The sequence below is a fragment of the Lipophrys pholis genome (genome assembly GCF_963383615.2).
Source record: "Lipophrys pholis genome assembly, chromosome: 4".
Taxonomy (NCBI): domain Eukaryota; kingdom Metazoa; phylum Chordata; class Actinopteri; order Blenniiformes; family Blenniidae; genus Lipophrys; species Lipophrys pholis.
The window spans coordinates 17,207,483-17,224,081 of NC_137637.1; the positions used below are offsets into that span (position 1 = coordinate 17,207,483).

Consider the following 16,599-nt stretch of genomic DNA (forward strand, 5'->3'; position numbering starts at 1 on the left):
TTAATAGGTGGTCCCAAATGTGTGAATGTGAGTGTTTGTGACTGACTGGAAATCTGCCTTTGTCTGTTATGAGCTCGGATTGGCCTCAGAAAAGCAGTGAAATGGTAAAGAAGATGGATTGAGGTCAACTTTAAAATGACCCATAGTTGTAAAATGTGAGTGTGTGTGAGTATTTGGATCTGTGTTTGACCTGTGATAGACCGGTGGCCTGTCCAGCGTGTGTCCTGCCCTCGCCCATAATTAGCCAGGATTTGCACCAGCGCCCTGAACGGGATCAAGTGGTTGATGGATGGATGGATGGATGGATGAACATACTGTACATGAAAAACTTCGTTTAGATTTTTCACAATTATTCCTTTTCATCATGAATTGCTCAGAAATGAATGTGGGAGAAGACGTCCTCCTGATGTATCAACGTCTTTGAAAGTAACAATACAAACGTACCATAAACATTAGACTTAAAAAGTGCAATACAAAGAGAAATAAATATTTACCATTGAGAGAGCAAATGATAGAAAAAGGGATAAACATACATATGTTTTAAATACGTGGAAGATAATTTTTTAAGCACAATAAAGAAAACGTAGTAGAAACTTTTCACATCGTACAGACATTAATCATTTTCAGAGCTTTTTTCTTTTGTGTATGAGATGGAGTTGCGATTTCGCTCTATTTCTGATTCAGACACCCCCACCTTCAAAAAAAAAAAAGAGGTTTTTGTTTTGAGGATTTACACTTACAACTATGGAATTTGACAACAAATAAAATTTGATTTACGAGAAAGAAAGCTTGAATGTCCTTCTTATAGTGGAAATATCCGAAAATGACATTTCTGTGGTATAAAGAAAAAATTGGGAAAATTACAACGACAGATGAGTGAATGGTCTTCCATAGTTTATGTGCAAATTCACAAGACCAGTATAAGTGTGGGATTGTTTCAAGGCGTAAAAACAAACAGTTCACATCTTCCTGACGTATTCTGCTTGTGGCGCGTCCTCGGTCAGTGCCGCTCTCCGCCGCCGGGGGGCGCTGGTCCCTGCGCGCTGAGGCTGGTGGGTTGGCAGGGGGGCTGGATGTGGACTGTCGGAAACTCCCGTGGGGGCAGCTGGGTATGTGCGCTTTTTTTTTTTTTTTTTTCTCCTCAGCGAGTGTGTGTCGGAGAGTCGTCGAGCAGCAGCGGGGCGGACTTGAAAACTTCCCCTGCCTTCAGCGAGCGGAGCCTCGGCGCCGAGGAGCCCAGTCCGCAGCGTCCCCAGCCCCGCCGCGACCACCAGAGAGGGACCCCCGGTCCGGTTCTCACCACTGGAACCATTTCCGGCCACCATGGATGATTTAGGTGAGTTCCGCGTGTGCCACGGCGCGTGCTGTTCGCGTAAATACCCACAATGCTTCAAATACGTGTTGCAGGCGTACGCAGCCAAAACCCCCAGACTTTTCAAAGGTTCCCAGTGTTTTTAGTCCGCCTCCGTGTTTGGAAGGTGGAGAAAAACCTGAGTGTGACGCTGCGGCCACGGTGTTCCAACAATCTGCACCATCAGGCATGACGGACCTCAGAAAAGATCCATTAACTTTTTAAAGCCCATTGCTCTTAAAAAAACAACAACAACAACAACAAAAAAAACAGGTCTGTTGACATCTGACATAAATGGCTCTGCTGCAGGTGGGACAACAACAGGAAAAGCTTCTGATGGAGGCAATCAGTCTTAAAGTGTGTGTGTGTGTGTGTGTGTGTGTGTGTGTGTGTGTGTGTGTGTGTGTGTGTGTGTGTGTGTGTGTGTGTGTGTGTGTGTGTGTGTGTGTGTGTGTGTGTGTGTGTGTGTGTGTGTGTGTGTGTGTGTGTGTGGACTACCTGCATGCAGCAGCACATGCATCCTGCACAGGAGATGGTTAACTGTGTGAATTATGGTGCACTGTGTGACAGTGAAAAATGTGAAGCCGCAGGGTGTGTTGTGTGATGGCTGACAGGCTCTGTGGAGCCCGGCAGGACAGACACAGTGTCCTGGTTCATCAGATTGTCTCTGTCACACTTATGAGCTGCTCGTGAGATAACGGGGCCATGAGCGCTTTAATCGAAGAGCTTATAGTTTTTCATAAAGTGACACAGAGAGACTTTCCTATCTTCTTTTGTGTCTGTTTGGTCTCAGTGGCTTGTTGTCGGTGGCTCTTTGTGATTTCATTGAGTCTCACTGGAGTTGATTCACTTCAGTTGGCGCTCATGATGCACCTCTTTGCACTGACTTTGCCTCAGTAGTGATTAGAGTGGCTCGTCTTTGTTGTGTTTGTTTTTAAGACCTTCTCCACACATCTTTTTGTTGATATTCTGTATTTCCTTTGCATTTCCTCTTATCAGTTGTGGTTGTTTTATATCCTGTGTGATTCATGTGTCCCTGTAGTTGTCATGCATCTTCTTTTTGTGTCATTCTCATCTTTGTTTCGGGTTAGGGTTAGGGTTAGGGTTTTTCTGTTCATCTCTTTCTCTCTCCCCCTTTCTCATAGATTTATGACAATTTGTTGTTGTTTTGCACACAATGCTTTTGGAGCCTGACTTTATTGGTTAAAATCACCTCTGGTAACCAGCAGGCGACATACTCTTCTCAGTTAATTCATACATGTTGTGGTTATGACTATATTCAGACAATGTACTTAATCCAAATCGGGACGGTTTGGTTTGAATGTCTTGCCAGCAAAGACAGGATAGATTAATAAACTGATTACACAACATGTCAACAATTATCTCGTGACTGGACAGAGACACAGTGAAGGTGCACACAAAATATTCAGTGTATAGGACCACACAGGAGCAACATGTCTGTCCCCTTCGCAGCTCCACCTACTGCAGACGACTGCATACCTTAACTTAATATTTCAGAAGTTAAATTTAGACGTGTGGAGTCATTTGAATAAATAACTGGTGTCGCAGAGATGTAGTGAATTGGGAGGTTTGCAGGGTGCACCGTGCTGCCAGGTTTAGAGTTTTTCTGTGGTATCCCCACCCCCCCACCCCCACCCCCACACCCCGGTGACCGTAAGGTTAAGTTTAGCAGGACATTCGTGAAATGCATCGAAGGAGTCGGGTTCATCGGATGCTAAAAAAACACACAAGTATGCTTTCGTGAAGTCAGAGATGATAAACGTCTTCCACAAGCCTTCCAAAAAGTACCGCCGCCGGCTGGGAGCTGCAGGTGGACGCGCTATCAGAGTCGGTCGTCGTGAGGGAATCTGCATGCAGGCTCTGTTTTCAGGAAGCATTTAAAAAAAAAAAAAAAAAGCTGTTGAGGAAGTGTTTTCTCATGTGCTCTCTATCTGTTCTAAAGGGACAACGAGATGTGTCACCATTTCGGGCCAAAACCCAATTCTCACTTCGGCACCCCAGGAGTGAAAGGAGAATATCGGTCACTCTATATCCAGTCAATATTTATGGATACCTTCTCAGCTTACGAGGGTGAGGGCTTTCCTTAAAGTAGCTGCTTAAAAAAAAAAAGTGTTACACAACCCAGTGTAATTACCATGTCACAGGGCTGTAAATTCTGTCATCATTTTAGCTGAGACATAAAAAAAGTAGCAGACGAATGCAGTGAAAAGTGCACACGCCCGATGTTCCCCTCCTTCGTCATTGTGAAGTCCTGGCAGGAGACTCTCAGCAGGATTTTTTTTAATTTATTTTTTTGCCTCCACCTGCTTATGAAAATTGGATTTGCTGAATTTTTTTAAATGGTTCCGATGCTGTGGCGGGGATGAGAAGACACACCGCCGCCAGGCTGAGTTGAAGTGAGGATCCATTTATCTCTGACCCAGAGAGGACAGCCAAACCTGTGTGTATTTTTAGCAGAGGAGAGTCCTTCTTCTCCAGAGCTGAGCCAGCAGCACCTACAATCCTGTCGCCAACCAGCAGACATCTCTCTTTTCTCCATTTCCACACCTTTTTATTTTTCCCCCTCCTCGCCACTTTCCTCCAGTTCCCTCATATCAACCCCTCCACCTTTCATACCAAAGCAGTGGTTCCGACTTGCCGCTCTGCTTTCATCCCCTAAAAGCATTTCCTCCTGCTATTGCTACATGTCGTGCACACTTGAGTTGGGTTATATCACCGCGCTTCCTTCAACGCGGGCCGGGCGAGCGGCGCTGCGCTGATCTGGGCTCAGGGTGTCGGAGTGGATCAGGCCCACATGCAGCGATTGGGCCTCGGCCAAAATTTGTCCTCCTTAAACACTGCACTGCCCCACCCTCTCTCTCTCCCTCTCTCTCCCTCTCTCTCCCTCTCTCTCCCCACTCCCCTCCATTCCTGTGGTGAGCCACACAGAAAACTGCAGGCTGCAATCTATTGGCAGTGTCAGGCCGGCTAAGTTTGCAGGAGAGAAGATTAGCTTTTAGGAAGATTTGGATCAAGGCAGATTGGAAAGCTTGATCGTAAGCAATTATCTGCTTTCTGCACAAACGGTCTCTGTCTTTCTTTTTCTTTTTTTTTCACTCCAGTGATTTATTCATTGTTTGGCTTGGGTTTTTTTTTTTTTTGCAGTGTTTGCAAGTTTAGTTGTTTTGGCGTGGTCTCAGGCAAACTTTGATTGACCTTCCCTCCTCAGCTATCAGTGCCGCCAACCATCGCTTCCTGCTTCGCTGCTCCGAGGCTCTCCACCCGACGAGACGCGAATGTCAACGAGCCTGCAACGTTAACTTGGCTTTCACCGACTTTAAATCCCTCCGTATGTGTCGTTTACATCTGCAAATGCAGTAACCCCCTCCGCATCTCCCTGGCTGATGTGTTTCACTGTCACTTCAGTGCCTTCATTTGACGTGAAGTAATTCCCCAGAGCCCGTGTCAGCGCAGCAGCTGCAGTGTTGGAAATGTCATTCAGCGAGTGGGCGTGGGCACATGAGTTCTTCACCAAGTCCAAATGGGATCTGATGTAGCCTAGATTCTCCACGGACTCTAAATTTAGGTTGGCTCATTGTTTGTGGACCGAAGGAAACGTCAAATGGCTCTCACGTGAACATTTGTTGTTTTAATATTTGTTCGACGGTGACAAACAAAAGTGGTTTACACCTGAACGCTGTTGATTCACTCTTGTCAGGAAGAGTGTCGGTAATGGCCTTTCCCCTCCTCGCTCCTCACTTCTTTTTTTTTTTTTTTTACAGAAATTGTTTCTCTTTTAAAGCTTGTTAAATGTATTTATGTGAGGAATTTAATTACATTTTTATTGTGCCAAATAGGACACAGTCATTTCAAGGCACTTTTACAGAGAAAAACCCAACTGTTCCATTTGTTGTAATCGGGCTGGGAATGAAACTAATACATTTACACACACAAATTGCATGACATAATACCATTTCCTTTGTTCTTTCATAGATGCCTTAAAGGAATAATTTACCCTCACTCTCATACATACTTTACATACACATGTGGTTCTATGTGGATCAATGCACTTCAAAGGTCTTGGGCAAAGCAAGACAATTTATCTGTGTTTCTGCTCTAAGTAAGCCGACTGCACGCTCCACTGTTAAACACAGTATATAAATTAATGTCTATAAATAAGAATGGAGGGGCGTTAGTGCAAGTTTTTTTTTTGTTTTTTTTAATTGCGTTTCAGCCAAGTGTTTATTCCAATGGTTGAAGTACAGTTTACCACAGAGCTTGTGTTTTGTATGTCTGTGTTTGACGTTGCGGTACATAGAACATGTGATATACCTTGACAGTACAGGGATGTTTTGTCAGTACAGTGAATTAATTCAAAGGATTTTAGATGGTTGAGCTTTTCCTCTTGGAAGTAGTGATTAGAAGACGGATACGCTGTGGTTTTGAAGGGATGACGGTGTAAACAACAGTACTCAGACTAAGATGAGCAGCGTCATCTTCTACAAAGCAGACTGACAGTTTTACAACAGCCAGGTCTGCATTTACAACGGCTCCACATACTGTTTTATTTGTATTCAACCAATTTCATCCTATTAATCTCAATGTGAGCAAGAGTCTAATTTAACAGTGGACAAACCCAACACATGAGGTTGGTTTAGAGTTCAAGAAACTCCAAAGTTCTGTTTTGTAAAGGTGTGTCATTACAATCAGAAACCTTGAAACTGGAGACTTAGGTATTCAACCAGAGGAACTATAAAGACATCCTGATTTTTTTAGTGTAAGAAGTAGTGGATAGATTATACCTTTAAAGGAGAAACTAGCTTTTATCTGTGTTGTTGCTTCAGTTATGGCTGCCCACCTTCTTTGAAGTTCCGTACAAAATCTCTCCTTTTAAGTGTGAAGCCAGTCCAGGCTTCAAAGTTTCCTTTGACTTAAAAAAAAAAAAACCTCCAGTTAACTTCCTCTTCATGACACCCGTAAAAAAACCCCAGCTATGAGCAGTGAGCCTCTTCCGGATGCATCGGCCCACGCTGGACGATGAGTGTCTTGTGCTTGACACATGCACGAAAATCACACACACAATACTGCAACTGAAGGCTTCAGAGAATCCCCTACATCTCCCCCTTGGGTCTGTCCATCTGTTTGACTTTAAAATCAAAATGCTGCAGGGCTTTGAAACATACGGCGCACGCACACACACACACACACACACACACACACACACACACACACACAAAACCTAACCACACTAGTGATGGTAAATTGCTGGTGAGGAAGGACAGCTTAGAACGGGGGAGCTGACGAAGCAGCATGAGCTCCTCCGACACTCAGCCAACCGTCATGTCATCCCTCATGGGTCCAGCGCACCGTAACAGCGGCCCGCGGGGTTCAACACTGGAGCTGTGGGTTTGTTAAGAAGCAGGGTTTGTGTGGGGAAAAGCCCCTCCAGCCATGCAACATATTTCAGCTCCTGGGGTTGTGAGCAGAAATCTGTGTGCGGCTGCAGCTTTAGTCCGACGGCGCGGTTACTGCCCGCGCCAGTCGCGTCCACCTTTGCAGGATTTTGTCAGCTGAACTCACAGAGTCCTTGTTATTGTGCAGCTTCTCATCCGGCGAGACAAATGGCTCCTGACAGGGAGAGCCCTGAGCCTCATCTCTGTTGTAGTGGCAGTTGGAAAGTTTCTTTTGCTGCTACATTACAGACATTGTATTAGTCACAATAACTTGTGGACATGCCTCATCCTATCCTGTTTAGTTGACTTCCTCCATGGACATTTATTTTTTTTTTTTTGCCGATTTCAGAGCAACCGCAGCTCTTCATTAACTTTACATTATTGAGAAACTATAAATGGTAGAAAATAGGAGGATGCAGTAGTAACACATTTTGCACTGTGTATTAGACGTTTTTCTACTGTGGGCGTTAATGCTTGAAGCTGTGAGCCCGCTGCGCGCTCTGATGAGCTGTGCTCCTTGCTGGCTTTGTTGTGAGATTCTCATCCCCGCCAGTCTGTCACTGACTGACAGCTCAGTTGATGCGATGACGGTGATCCTTTGATGCAAGCTGGAAAAACGGCCCGTATAACAGCCGCGCATTGGCAATAATGGCGTCCCAGTAATGGCAGAATGTGATTGGTCGTGCAAAGAGGAACCACCGAATTTCTCAGCTGCTTTGACTGCAGCTAAAATAGTGGTCTACTGCTTCAGTGAAATGAATCACGATGCAGCTCTCGCAATGTCAGATGACCTTGCTTCAGCGTGGTTTTTCAGGCTTACTACTAATTGGCTCCAAAATGTCATTTGTCTAAGAGGTTGCTTGGTTGGTGTGGCTGCAAGCTTAGATAAGACATGGCTGTTTTATTAGAAAAATGAGTGTGTGCCCAGCAGGTTTCCTCAGGCCTTGGCTCAGGTTTAAATAGTCAGTCTGTTGCTACTGCCCTATTTGAGATATAAAGCTGCCACAATGCAAGCCTTAGATGAATAGGGAAGTTGAATGAGGTGTGTGCGTGCGTGTGTGTGTTTGTCTGTGGTGTGTGTATCAAATTGCTCAAGCTTTGGCTGCGTATACAATCAGCATCTGGCTTGTTTAAAGAAGATCATTGAGGAAAACCCGATCTAGATCCCAATTGAGTTAATGACTCCATTGATGGTGGGATTACTGCGCCACAGGTTTACGAGGGTGTCGGCTTAACAAGAGGTTACACGCGCACACACACATGCTGGTTCTGGCACCCGGACGACGCTGATTGTTTCTCAGTGAGATGATTTGGCCAGCCCTGCAGGCCTCGCTTACCCTCCTCTCTATCATCTTCCCTCCGTCCTTGTAGTGCTGGAGGGAGACAAAGAGCTGCTTGTATCTGCTGCTGTGACCTACTTCAACCCAGACACGACCAGACAGAGCTGATTAGGAGAAGTTTAAATGATTCCCTTTGCCCTATCCATCTATTCACCTGCCTGTCCAGCCGACCGTCTCTTTTATGTCACTTTGTTGGGGATACGACTACAACAAGACACACAAATATTGAGCATCCAAACTTTATCAAATCGCACTTTCAGTCTGTAAATGGACAATTTCAGTTTTGAATCGCGGTAATAAATCTCATACAGCATCAGCAATTATTATAGTAGCTGTTGATGTTGATATTAGTGTGTAGCGTCTCAGTGAAGTAGTTGATCCTCAGAGAGCCAGTAAAGAAGTCAATTTGCTAATTGTATTGGTATGTCTGCAGTATTTCATCAGCTATAAACAACATGACCGTTTTTAGCCTCAGGGTTGTCTATTGGCATTGATCTGGTAACACAAAATGCATCACAGTACTGGGGTTATATTTCAGTCATAATACTGTCAAAGATGTGATATACGGGAAACTCACATTAAAATACCACCACATATGCATTTTTGTGCCGTCCTGACACTGAGATGTGCCTTTTTGTTTCAGTTTCCAAGCCGCCTTCCTCAAAATTAAACTGTCCTTCTGTCAACTGCTCGGGGCCAGTTTCGTAATCTGTCCTCATTTATTTCTTCCAGAGAAGAAGTGACATGGGAAGTAAACACCAACCCTTGTATTTGCACACTGACTTAACCAGCAAACATATTTTCGGGAATCGGTACACTGTACATGTAATTTCATGGCATTTAACCTTTTTATTTTTCCTCTCCCGCACCCTGGCTAATGTGTTCAATTTATGAAAAACTACTACATCAGAATTGAAAGTGTACTTCTTGTAGCATTGCTGCAATTTACACAGGATTGTGTGCTTGGTTTATCTCGTGTATTTTTCAGCTACATTTCTGAAAAATGACCGTCTCGATCTTTGTGACACTCGGTGGGACGATGGGAATGGGCCAAGATCTCACCATGTGAGAAGGTGGGTGTTTGCCAGAGAGCTTCAGGGAGAGAGAACAGCAGCAGAAATGAATTGTGGGTCAGGGAAATGCCTTGTCCCACGAGGATATTTCACAATTGTGAAAGTAAATAAAATATAAGTAAGTGCAGTAAAACTTGTTTTAAGAATTTATGACAAGACAACTTAAAGTGATAAAATAAGCTTCTTCTGTGCAAAGCAGAACTGGTCAGACAGTTACAGACTATTTACAAAGACTTACCAGGTATTTCAAAATAATAACACCTCACTGGCATGACAAAAGTTAGTTTTATTGTGTGCGGATCCCAACAGACATTAGCAATATTGTATAATGTGAAACTCATTGAAAAGGCCAACTTTCAACCAAAAATGCCTACCTGGTGGCCTGGACTGGAGATCTGTGTTGTTCATGATTCGAATGTGCAGATATTTGATAGTAAGACTCAAATGCTAGATTGGAGTTATCAAATGGGCGTAAGTTTAAAAAAACGGTCTGTACAGAACTCTCTTCTTCATTCTTCATGTTTTCTTTAATAAATGCAGCCTGAGTGCTACTGCTGCATTTTGTTGAAGGGCTTTCACCATTTCTGCATGCACAAACAGGCCCAAAATAACCACAGGGGCAACATTGTCAACCACAGGAAAGTATTTGCGCCCACAAACTATCTCCCTCTTCCTCAGCGAGCATTTGACTGTTGTGAGAAAAAGAAAGAGGAGGCAGGTAGGAGACGGCAAACAACAGCGTGTTTCATGTTTCCACTGGTCTTATTTTTACTGCTGAAGTACTTGTCTCCCTTTTTACCTTCAATTCTGTCAGGTCTTTGCAGAGGTTTATGCATTATTCATACTTTCAACAATCCTTTAATTATTTTACTAGTTCCTTCAAATGAAGTCTCCATTCAGAGGATATGTTGTCCCCTGTGGCTCACGGGTTAGCAGCAAGGATTTAAAAAAAACAATGTGCAAATATTGCTCCCAGCCCTGAACAGAACAACAATAACAGCTTGAATGAAGAGAAACATGGAAAGAGAGTCTGGCAAAATAAATTAAAGCGGAGAGGCAAAACATGGTACACACGAGTAATCGCAAGCTCTGCGACGCAATAATTATACAGACAAAATAAAAATGTGACAAAAAGCAGTAGTTTGAAAGCAGTCCTAATATTCTTGGTTAGCCATCAGCACATTTGTGTAAATCACTGCATTGCTAAACCTGAATCAACAACTGCTCCACCTCTGAAATGCTACTGGACAAAAAAAAACAAGCAGTCGAATCTGATTAAAACTGGGTCCAGAAAGAGAAAGAGCACTGTTATTTTAAAGTACAAAGAACAAAAGGCAAAGATCTCAACATTATATACTTGCGCTTCTTTATTTACCACAAGTAATATCGCAATACTTCATTCCATTATGGCATATCATCACATACTTACTATGTTAATATATGTTAATATGATAATTACTGAGTTAGTGAGCATGACTTTTTTGAGGCCTTCTTAATTAGCCCGTTTTCATGTTTGCTCTAAAGAAAATCCAGTTATCAGAAAAACAACAGAAAGCTACACTGCGCTGAGTAAGTAAGCCTTTCTAAGAGGAATAAATGTAACATCAGCACTGAGGTGTCTCTTCAGTATCATAAAGCAGGAGTCGGTACTCTTAATCTCTGATACGATATTTTACATGCTAATCTTTCATTTAAGACTCTTAATGAGATTTCAGTGGTTCGACCCTGAACTCAGAGGAGTGTATCAGAGCCTCACTTTGACTCGCGACGAGTCGTCTGCAGCTTTTGATTGTGCTTGTTTCCTGGTGTCAAATGCAGAGGCGTTTCTGAGAAAGCAGAACCCATCAGCGAGCTGATAGGGCGGCATCTTTCCTGCAGTGGAGACCAGAGATGAGGTGTCGAGCAGCAGCCACACAGTCGCTGTCTTACAAGTCCCTTGTTGTTCTTATCAAACAAAGTTTTCTCGCTCTTGATAATATTTTGTCAACAATTTTGTTGCTGATTTTCACATTAAACAGGAGTTCGCATTTGGTCTTTCCAGGTTTGATTAGGTCCAGTATCACTTTTTGAGCTCTGCTTAAACTCATGTGGACCACAGTGGGGTCCTCAGGTGTTTATTACTTTGTGGTGCCCACCAGCTGCCTGTTGAGGTGAACACAGCTACCATCAGAGCAGAGTGTGAACCAGAACTGTGAAATCAATTTTGATTTTTGGCAGTTCAGCCACTTTAAACTTATCAGTGTTCATACAGTGTTCATGTTCCCTCGAGATCTACCAGCTAAATGTTATAAGACTGTAGGAAGTTGAAGCATCTTATTCATGTATCAGTTGTTAAAAATCTAAATATCGATCATGGCTGATTGTGGTCTGGCCACTGAGAGGCTTGTGCATTGATAATGGGCGTGTGATTACAGAAAGGAAATATGGAAAGGCGACAAGGTAATATGAGTTGGCCACTTTTTCATTTTTAGATTATTTTCCAATCGGCTAATAGTTTCACTAATAACCAATAACGTTTTCTATAGAAAAAATACAAAAATAGCTAAATAAATACTTGTTACATTGACCCACGTCTTCACATTGTAATGGCTTGTTTCATTCAACCAACGGGATATAAAAAGATTTATTAAAAAAAAAAAAGGAAAAAGAAGACGCATCAAATCCTTTCGTCAGTAGTAAAGTGGTGGATTTCACTTCTGCAGCTTCCTGCTTGACAAAAGACAGAAGCCCCGGCTGAACGGAGCTCATTCTTCATACTGCGTGTGTCTCAGCTACCAGGAACGCCACTGCTGTGTGATGGTGATGATTTGTGTCACATTAAATGTCACTGGCTGGAAATTTGTGTCAGCTCGCTCTGAGAACACGTCTTCTTACACCGAGTGCACGGGAGTGAGTCATTTCCCATGATTGAGCTATTGTCATGAGACAGCATGAGCTTCTGGCTGTGTCCTTGTGGAAGAAGTGTCTCCACAAAGTACTCAGGAAGTTTGTCTCACCTCATGTTGTGAAAATAAAGTAGTGATACGCTGTTTTCCGATCACATGGTTGCTGGTTCAAGCCCCCCCTCTTAGGCAGGACGCTGAATGTGTTTCTGGATGACTGGTGAGCACTGTGGTTGGAGGGTTTGTGTTTCATTGCAGTGAGTGACTCTAACTGATATTGGGAAGCATTTTTATACTGTCGAAGTGACAAACAGAGTAAAGAAAGTGCACTTTATTGATCCCCCTTTGGGGAAATTACCTCTCTGTATTTGACTCGTCTTATTCATTATTAACCATAACTACACATAGTAGGAGAGGTGGGTGGTGACCCTCTAACCTTTAGGCCACCACGGCACCAAACAGGCTCCATAAGTGTGGTCAATTGATCGATTAGCTAATTTTTTATATATTGTAAATTCAGTGTATTTTTAAAATTTATAAGATTGGAAATTTCTGCATTAAAAAAGTATTTAGTTATGATGATATTCCTGATACAAATGCATTTCATCTCCCAGTATTATGACTTATCACATTAGCGGATTATCTCACGTCGGGGTATTTTTCTGTTTACGCTATCAGACTGGGTTATAGATTGATATAATATTGTAATGCTGTATGAGACGACATACCAACCTAGATGGTTATTGTTTATTTTTCTAATATGGCACATTGGGTTTCTTTTTTAACTTTAAAAGTAGAATATTTAATATATATTAAATCAAATCTTTCAAATTTGAGTTAACAATGTTTCTATAAGTAAGGTCTAGTAAAACCAGTATCTTGTCCTGAAAAAACTGGCAGATTGATTACCGGTAGTAAACACACGAGAGGCTGCAGATAAAGTACATACGACAGCAACTCTCTACTAATGCCTAATGCACAAAGGGCTTATTACTTTAAATGTACACACTGCATCTTTAAGGGACGTAAATTGGATTTTCTGCACTCGCCAGGCTGTAGTATGATATATTACTTGATAAGTAAGTATAGAGAAACACCACTATTATCATCATCATATTGAATGATATAGTTAAAAATGTAATCAATGATCACAGTGCAGTATTTGCTTGGTGAATGGGACAGAGTGGTAGTGGGGGACGGGGGGGGGTCAGTGTTTGCAGCTGTATTCTGTAACATAATTACTAGGCTGAGCTGTATAACAATATCTGCATCATTTCATCGATCTTGACATGAGGAAACTCCAACCGCACTCTTCTGTACACAGTGTATAACCGGGCCCTGCAGATGTAATCTAATATGTCGCAGCAGCTGGTTGGGTGGTCCGTAATGTCCTACGATTGCTTTGACCTGCTTGGCCATCCATCAAGGACCGTATGGCTCTCCCCCCACAGGTCAGGGTCAGGCGGGAACATATTTATAGTGGACTAAGATGCCTCGCTCTGTCTCTGGTATGTGCAGGCGGCCATGCTGAGAGGCACCTGCGCGCAGTGTTGTTGTCTACCGTCGCACCTGTGTGTTTCTGCTGCGATTTAATTTTTGTGCCTGCTGGCGTGCTCCAAATGAGCTCACACGCCGGCCGTCTGCTGTCTAACAGAGGCCCGCAGGGCTGTAATGCAGTGCAGATTCTTCTTTTCTCTCTCTCTCTCTTTTTTTTAATTTAATCTCTTTCTGGTGCAAGCAAGTAGCGAGCAGGGTTCATGGTGCGTGCCAGGTTATGTCAGTTTGTGTCACACCGAAAGCCCATTTTTTTCATGAAACATGAAATGCTGTCACTTTATGTTAATGTACACCTTGATTTGACGTGTGTTTAGTTATTTCATTAAAAAGAATTAGTTGGAAACTGTTTGGGCATTGGCACATTGGTATTAAAACTCTGTAAACCATCGCAATATATTTGAAATCAAACAGTCAAGATGTGCTTTAACTCATTTTACTCTTATCTTGAAGGTATTTGGCAAACATGCTTCTCATAGCTTCCGGACTGGTCATGAAAGCTAGAAAATAAAAAATAAAAAATAATAAAAAAAAAACTGCCAAAAAGCAGAAGAATCGAGCTTGGCACTAATCTATTGAGCACAGTTGCTCGCTGGACTTCTGCAATACAACAATCCAACCACACAGGATTTACTTGCGTGTCATGCATTTGATAACAACAGTTTGTCTGAGACAAGAATCACCCGATACTGAAAGTTGATGTGATCTTGTGAAAGGGGGCTGGAGCACTCATTCATTGCACAGTTTCTAACAATTTTACAGCCGTAAAACCAAATTAAATCCAGCCAATCCAGTTAAGTGCAGACTTTCAGCTATAATTTGAAGGTATTTTTATCCAAATCAGATGAACTGAAAGTCTTGTTTCATTTCAAATCCATTGTGATGGTATAAACAGGCTACTATGCAGAAAGTGTCCAAATGTTCACATTATGGTCATAACATTTATTGTTTTTCATGTGTCCTGACTTGTCTGTAGTTCTTCTTCTTCAGTTTTATCACACCATCTTGTTCAGCTGGTGTACACCTCACATTTTTCACTCTTTTTCTCATATATGGAAGACGAGCTGTGGCACGTTAGGAATTCATATGAGCCAGCGAGCACCTTGCAACACATCAGATACTGCGGGAAGGAACGAATGAAGGGAGATTTAGAAAGGAGGTCAGGGAACGCAGGTAAATGTGCTGCGCAGGCGGCATCCTGCAACTGATCTTCACCTTTTTCATTTTCATGCGAGTTCATATCTCTGTAAAGGCCTTGGTATTCATCAACTCCACAGATTACAAAGTGTTTTCTGTACACCAGCACCAGAAAGAGGAAAAAAAAAGAAAGAAAGGCAGTCATGTAAGCATAGTGCTCGCAGACAACTCAACATCGCCCCCTGCGGGTTGTTAAATGCTACGCTTGGTTATGTTAAATTTCATAGGGCCTACTCTCTGAAAGGCATCACTACCAGCACGGCTAAATAAACAAGAGTGGATGTGTTGAGTAGCAGACGGCATTGATTGACTCTGTGCGGTGGTCAGCACTGATGAAGTCAGACTGTGTGCAGAGTCCAGCAGGCAGGATATCCTGTCCAGGATAATGGAGGCATCTGTTGACATGCAGTACTATATAGTGATCAAAACTGTCAGGGGTAAAAGCACCCCTGCTTTGTCTAATTAGATCCCATTTATTTTTAATGTTCAGTTTTACTGGGGAAGGTTATGATCAGTCCTGGCCGCTACTGCCAGCAGAGCTGCCTCTTCAAATGGTTTCTGAACCTCCCCTCCAGCTTCTTCCTGTGAACCCACCCTTTCATTCCTAATTTTTCCTGTCCTTTTTCCTCCCTTCTTCTGCCACTCGTGTCCCTTTTTTTTTCCTTTCTTTTATCTCCCTCTCGCTCTTTTTTTCTGTAATGAGCCCCATGCGTTTGCAGTCTTCATGTAATTAAAATGTGCACCATTCATCTGGGAGGAAGGGAGTCTCCTTAATCTTTGTCAACCCACATTTCGAGCCTCTGAGGATTCGCCTGCTGCGTGCCACACACACTCACTTCCCAGTTTCACTCACTATCTCTCTCGACATTCCCCACCTCCAGTCCTCATTGTTTGAGCCCAGCTGTGCGTGCCTGCGTGCGCGTGCGTGTGCATTCATCAGCTGCAACTGTGAACTGTGTTGTATAGATGTTCACAATTTGTTAGAGCCTTGTGCTTTTCTCGAGGCTTCACTGAACTCAACTTGTCAGCCAGAAGTTATGCCCCATGTGGATTTAATTCCTGGAAGTTATCGTCAGTCTTTCTCATAGAAACATGAACGACTGCAGTTGCCTTGAAAAGCTTATGCCTCTCTTCCTAAAGATAACACTGATTCACGAGGCTTGTTTCAGGGTGCAGCGCTCATATCTCACCAGTTCCTCTTCTCTTTGTAGTTCCATTTTTGGTCACTGGGGAACTCATTTGAGCTTTGCGCCTGTGTGTCGTGGTATGTTTACTTGGCAGTGGAGGCTGACACACCTCTGTGTGTTTGTGGAGCTCACAGATGGGTCCGAGCATGCAGAGCACGTAGTATTTGGTGCAAAAGCAACTCTGAAAGTGAACGAAAAATACGTCCCGTGGTTTAATTAGATTGCACAGTGGACGATTAGAAGCTGCTGATTTCAGTTAATTCAACTCTTTTTGATATCAGAGCCACTGCACTAACAGGAACCACTGCCAAATGTACCACGCGTTTCATGTAGCCTGGAGGCTGGTGTTGGAGCAGTAACTGTATTTTAGAGCAGCAGAGTCTTTATAAGCAGGGTTAAATCCAGTTCAGCTCCGCAGCTAAGTTGATTAACATCTCTTGTGTAAACCATCTGGACTTGCATCTGTTGACTGAGATCTCCACCAGCTGCAGTAAAACTTTATTCTGGCATGAGGAGCAGATATTTACTGAGCCCTGCAGATATTCATACTGTTTATTTATGC

General features: G+C 43.0%; 1 protein-coding gene across 1 annotated transcript in view; it reads left to right on the forward strand.

Annotated features, from left to right (window-relative positions):
• Positions 1–1,136: 1,136 nt before the first annotated feature.
• pxna (paxillin a) overlaps positions 1,137–16,599 on the forward strand; it is a 31,868-nt gene continuing 16,405 nt past the window's right edge. Inside the window, exon 1 of the mRNA XM_080461505.1 lies at positions 1,137–1,336. Within this exon, the coding sequence (XP_080317631.1) occupies positions 1,324–1,336 (13 nt within the window). The 5' untranslated portion in view covers positions 1,137–1,323. The remainder of the gene's footprint in view (positions 1,337–16,599) is intronic.